This window comes from Hippocampus guttulatus, chromosome 2 (genome assembly GCF_054856545.1).
Source record: "Hippocampus guttulatus isolate MCC_2025c chromosome 2, RoL_Hgut_1.0, whole genome shotgun sequence".
NCBI lineage: Eukaryota > Metazoa > Chordata > Actinopteri > Syngnathiformes > Syngnathidae > Hippocampus > Hippocampus guttulatus.
The window spans coordinates 27,658,345-27,664,413 of record NC_141262.1 but is presented as its reverse complement, the minus strand read 5'-3'; the positions used below and the strand labels follow the sequence as shown (position 1 = coordinate 27,664,413).

Sequence of the window (6,069 nt, the reverse complement as noted above, 5' to 3'; positions counted from 1 at the left end):
GGAGACAGGAGTGCGTACGCGAGCAAATCTCAAAAGTCCAACAAGTCCACGGCAGCGCAGAAGTGGCTTCAGCAATGGCACATCGACGGTAAAGTAAACATGCTAGCTAAGTTAATATAACCTACCACTGCGAGTTACAATGAATTGCAATACCTCCCCGGTGGTAAACGTTTCATTTCAGTGAACAAAAGAAAGCAAGATAGACACTTCACAAGCACATCCAACCACTAACTGTACAGTACCAACTGACACCCAGAGACAGTCAACAGGCAAACTGGCTAAGGGTTAGCCAGCTAGCTAGCTATCCTGAGCCAACGATGGTCAAATACACACGCTCATTGTCTGACACGCAGGCCATTCAAAGTCAGATACTACAGTGTAGAACTTGAGGATAGTGCACAAAAATAATAGCTACACATCACATGCATATTTTGTTGTGGAATTATGCATAAATAATCAAATAAACATTCAGTTGCTATTTCGTGGATTTTCATCTATTGCATGGTGTTCTGTCTTTGAACCCGAGCGATTGATATGTGGTTACTGTATGGTGGGTGGGGTTGTCATTTTTGTCCACGGATCTTCTCATTCAGCTGTCCAGGCCAACAACTATGGTAATTGTTCAACAAGTTCAAGATTTTAATTTGCGAATCCATAAGTGCATCGTCAAACAAACAACTCAGTTGTGTTGTGTGTTCTTTTCACATGCCTCACAACATTCACAACAACAGAAAGGACAAGGAGAAGAGTTTGCAACTCACCACCACGATTTCGACTACTCGTAGTACGACAGTGGCCAGCCGCTAAATTGGTATCTGCAGTAAGGACATTGCCGATTTTTTTTTTGTTGCTCACATTTTAAAAACAAGACTAAGATGTAAATACTAAAATTCAGTATGTGCGTGTGCGTTTATCCTCAAGGTAATACAACAGATATTACATTAATTTAGACACTTTCGTAAGTTCCGTTCCACATTGTTTCAAAGGGCCCCACTTCTTGTTCATGTTTGGACCGCACTTCCATTTTTTTTTCTGTGTAGACGGCGCCCTCCTGTGGAATTTAAAATAAGATAAAATGGTACCACAACATGAACGCGTCAAGGTAGCTGCGTCAAGAAATACCTCTTCCTGTTTATGCTCCATCCTCATTGGTCGAAGTGGTGCCACATTTTCCTCTCTGATTGGTGGTTGAAGAGAGGAAAGCGGAAGTGGTCTCGGCTACAATGAGCCATCGAAAGGTGGATAAAACAATCCGTTGATAAAACTTCAAGCAAGAAAAAATGAGCGTGTCGGTCGGCCAAACTCAAACAAAGGCGGGCGGGATGACTTTATTGGCCCGTTTTTTGCTTTTGGTGAGCGTCGCTGCGGCTGGAACGGCGGCGAAGAGCGACGGCGACGACGAGTGGGTTCATCTTCCGGACAATTGTGAAGGTAACTGACCATTAACAACCCACAATGCACTTCAAATAACTGGAAACAGCAGATGGTACAATAATTATAATCAATACCCATCACATGCATTCATATCTAATGGTGATTTCTTGAAACATGCACTGAAAATAGAGCATTGGGCAAATACATTTCTGAGACATTAATTGGTCATTTTAAAATTGTAATAAAATTGAAATATTTTTTAAATTCAATGCTGTCAATTTGCTTTAATGTGATCGTAATTTATTAATTTTTCAGTGTGCAAGTTTGTCAGCATCGAGATGAAGTCTGCCTTCGACGAAACTGGGAAGACCAAGGAAGTTATCGATCGCAACTACCGCTTCATTGACAGCAAGGGAGCTCCGCCTATTAAATACGTCAAGTCGTAAGTGTGTGGCACTGTCTTCGCATATATGCAAACTCATGTCTCAAATCATTTATTTAAGCCTGCCTGCCCGTTTGTCTGTCTGACTTTCTTTCCTTCCACAGCGACCTGCGCTTCATCGAGGTAGTGGAGAACGTGTGTCAGAGGCTTCTGGAGTACAACCTGCACAAAGAGAGAAGCGGCAGCAATCGCTTCGCCAAGGTTGGTTGCACTTCTGAATCAAGCTATACCTGCTTATTCCTTCTATCAAGAAGCGTTTGTGTACATTTTGGCTGCCGCTGCTCAACCCGTATTGTTTTGTGTTTTTTGTTATTGTAAAGTGTCCTTGGGTGTCTTGAAAGGCGCTTATAAATAAAATCTATTATTATATTATATTATTATAGGGCATGTCCGAGACCTTCTCCACCCTCCACGGCCTGGTCAACAAAGGGGTTAATGTGGTCATGGACATTCCATATGAGCTGTGGAACGAGACGTCAGCGGAAGTTTCTGACCTCAAGAAGCGGGTAAATATGTGCATTCCGGGGATCAATAAAAGATAGCTCGAAATGAGTCCTAAGCGCAACGTGTGTGTGTCAGTGCGACGTGTTGGTGGAGCAGTATGAGGATGTGATTGAAGACTGGTACAAAGGTAGCCAGGAAGAAGACTTGACAACATACTTATGTGAGAAGCATGTGCTCAAAGGAAAGGACACAGGTGACAAATACACACACACACACACACACACACACACACACACACACACAATAAGGACAGGACATGTCCCACTGAGGCCTAACGAAGTACATTCTTTGCCCAGCCTGCTTGAAGGAGGAGTGGACTCCCAAAAAGAAGGGAGACCAGGCTGCTATCACAGAAGACAAGAGGAAGAAGAAGAAGAGTGAAGGAAATGACAGCAAAAAGAAAAAGGAGAAGAAAGTGAAGAAGGCTGCAGCGGGAAGTATGGAGGGAGTCCAGCCTCAGGCGCCTCTGTCTGGGATGAAGACGGAGCTCTGAGGACTCTGTGAAGAACGCTTGCAGAAACATTTGTTACAATGAAGAAACAATTTCTCCTATGCTGTACTTTAATTTTAATGTCATGTTGGATGTGTGTTCTCCAAGCTGCTATTTAAGATACATGTGAATTTCCTCGTGCGTGTGTGTGTTGTTAAAAAATGAGCTTGGTGTGGCATTTGTTTTTCAATAAAGTTTTACATAAAAAAACAATTTCCCCATCACTCGTGGATTCACCCGTGATAGAGGAAAATCCGCATAATAGAGAATATAGAGTATATTACATATTTTTTACACTATTGCACCTCTCATATGCTTCAAATACATTTAAACTTTAAAGTACAATTGTATTCCTTTGCGCCTGTACTTACATCTGGTAGCACAGTTCTCGACTTAAAAAAAACAAAAAAATGATTGCTTAAAGTTGTTAGTCGCTCCCGAGTTTTACTGTTAAACGGATTTCAAAGAAGTATGAAACACCGAAGTGTTCTTCCACCCTACGTAATTTTGTGTAACGAGTGTCCGCTAATTTAATGCTAACAAACATTTGCATAAATACCACGCCAATTAGCGAAGGGTTCCCTAGAAAAACTATTAGACGCAACCCTGGGGTGTTGTGTAAAACTGACATCACAAAGAATAATAAAACACAACTACACAAACGCCAAAATGTTGTACCGAATTACAAATTTTCGTCTCACCAATGTCCGCTGGTTTCATGTCAACATAGTCTGGGTAACACAAATGAGCATAAATACTACTAATTAGCGATTTGTTCACTAAAATCGAGGCAATCCTGTGGTGTTGTAATGTCAACATTTGACCTCGGGGGGGAGTTAGAGCTAAAAATGATGCAGGGACAACGTAATGTCATTTCATCCCCACTCGAGCAAGCCAGTACAGTATTCTGTTCCAACAATTGATGCCAAGTTCAGTGGGGGCTTTGCCCAATTGTATCCATCTTTTAACTACCACTACTATCACGTCCAAATGACACAAAACCATCGCTACTAAACAAAAACACAATTTAAAAGCATCCAACTGTGCCACAAACTAGCTTTAGCAGTTCACACTCAAATTAAATACAGTAAAATGTTCAAACGTGTTCAAATAAGGATCTCACATTGGGTATTGTGCTCAAATAAAGATTCCACCTCCAAGAGTGAGTCTAGGGCACATTGAAGGCGAGCGCAATGAAGACAAACGACGACCATAAACAACGCCTGCAGCAATTGATACCACATCATCCATTTTGTTTTACTTTTGAACTTGCAAGTGACCAAACACTTTGCGAACTGGACCATATCCGTTGTCCACACCACACCTGCCAAAACAGGTTTGACCATGCTGAAATATCACTTGAATCCCATTCAAACTTTTCACAAAGATACAAAAAGAAGTACTTTGAGCAATATTAGTTGTAAATCAGCTGTTCTATGAGCTGTTATTAGTTAATATTAGCCGCTTACTGCCGGAAGAAAGCTGGGATAGGCTCCAGCACCCCCCGCAACCCTTGTGAGGATAAAGCGAAGCGGAAAATGGATGGATGGATTAATTGTAAATCAACAACAAAATGATACCTGGTGATTGAAAGCAGCATTTGAATGCTATCGCTAGCTGTTGAGCTAGCTAGCTTGCAGCTTTTGACTCAATCGTGTGTCACTTTCATGAGTGCTTCCTATTTTTGCCATCTTTATAACATTGAGTGCATTTCTACTGTAGCCATGCATTGTGCTTTTCGTGTTGGATCCTTGGTCAAGGAGGATTAAATTAAATAGATTGACAATTTTGCATTGTTTTGTTCCGGTGAGTGCTTCATGAGATACATTTGATAGCAGATGTCAGCATATGGTGAATTAATGTGTGGTGTTAGTTCACCATTTACTGGCACCAATGTAAAGTCATGGTGAGAAGATGGAGCATTAGCCAAGGAAAAGATTGCGGGTTGCATAAATCAGCTGATTTCACTGCCGGCAAGATACCCAGTTCATACATTCGTGTTTATTGACATTTACTGTCGACCTAAAAAAATTAAGCAAAGAGAAATACATGTTGTGTATTTAAAAATCCATACATTTTTGCTTAAGAATGCCCTTGCTAGCTTAACGCTAAAACATAATGGATAACACTATTGTTCGGCTAGCACTTAGCATCGGTAGTTGCGGTGTTATGAGCCTAATTCGAACGCAAATAGTGGGACAACAGTACGGCCAGACATGATCACAAAATTGGCAGGCAGTTTTATTCTTTATCCTCTGTGAAACGTGACTAATATAAAACTATTTATTGACGCACACATTAAAAAAAAAAAGGGGCATTTGCTACAGTGGGAACGACACTGTCACACTGCATGTGCCTTTGTCACCAGCTCACCACTGTCGTATCTCTGTGCCACAAGGGAGCCCATACGCTAATGTGCTAATCACGGGGCTACATGGCATTTGGAGCAGAAAGGTGTGACATGCAAGCTTTCACACTGGCCAGGCATTTGCATACACACGCACAAGTGTACACACTCCTCCGGGCCTGCCATGAATAACAGCTGACCTTTGCACATTTAGGCTGTGAAATGACAGCGAGGCGAAAGGGAGGGCATTGTTATCACACCTCCCTCTCAAGTCATCTTTGTCTCTCCATCCAAGAAAACAAATAATCACGTTTGTATGTCCCAACGCGCGGCTCACTTCACGTACGTCGTGTTGGTGATTTGCGTCACCGCCCGCCATCCATCAAGTGAGCGGCGCCGGCCGACAGGAAGAACGAAAGCACAAATCCTGCCGGCACGCTGCCATCGCGCAGTCATTTATTTGACACTGCGTGTTTCTTTTTCTGCATTTTCTCAGGTCCACTCTTGTTGGATTTCATCATATCTCGGACTCAGTGTTTCTTGTTCAGGATTTTGTGACACCGCCTGCTATCCATCAGGTAAAGGTGGGTCATCGACACCAGGAAGAAGAAAGGACTGATGGCCGCCAAGAGTGTTTATTTGGAGCGCGTGTGTGTGTGTGTGTGTGTGAGGAGAAGGGACACAATTGTGAGCGCATTTATGGAGGAAGAAAGGTTTATTGGGTTTGACACGCACGTGCGCAAACACACACATTATCTTCTCGGGCTCGGTTTTGGGAGGAAATTCCCATTCTAATTTTTCTGATGAAGCCTCTAATGAAGACGAATGAACTTTTTTACATCCGCAAATTGTTTTGTGAAGTGTCAAGGGTCTGTCTTGTGCGTGTACATATATATATATATATATATGCAC

At 42.2% G+C, this 6,069-nt stretch overlaps 1 protein-coding gene across 1 annotated transcript; it reads left to right on the top strand.

Annotated features, from left to right (window-relative positions):
• Window positions 1-835: 835 nt before the first annotated feature.
• On the top strand, window positions 836-3,023 carry cnpy3 (canopy FGF signaling regulator 3). The gene is made up of 6 exons (XM_086105184.1): window positions 836-1,431; window positions 1,690-1,816; window positions 1,921-2,017; window positions 2,200-2,322; window positions 2,396-2,513; window positions 2,617-3,023. Exons 1-6 carry the CDS (start codon window positions 1,281-1,283, stop codon window positions 2,811-2,813), a joined length of 813 nt encoding a protein of 270 aa, XP_085961310.1. The 5' UTR covers window positions 836-1,280; the 3' UTR covers window positions 2,814-3,023.
• The last annotated feature ends 3,046 nt before the right edge of the window (window positions 3,024-6,069 follow it).

Coding starts and splice junctions, on each gene's coding strand:
- cnpy3 (XM_086105184.1), top strand. CDS start 1,281: ATGAGCGTGTCGGTCGGCCAAACTCAAACAAAGGCGGGCGGGATGACT. Junction 1,432..1,689: donor TCTTCCGGACAATTGTGAAG/GTAACTGACCAT, acceptor TTAATTTTTCAG/TGTGCAAGTTTGTCAGCATC. Junction 2,323..2,395: donor TTTCTGACCTCAAGAAGCGG/GTAAATATGTGC, acceptor TGTGTGTGTCAG/TGCGACGTGTTGGTGGAGCA.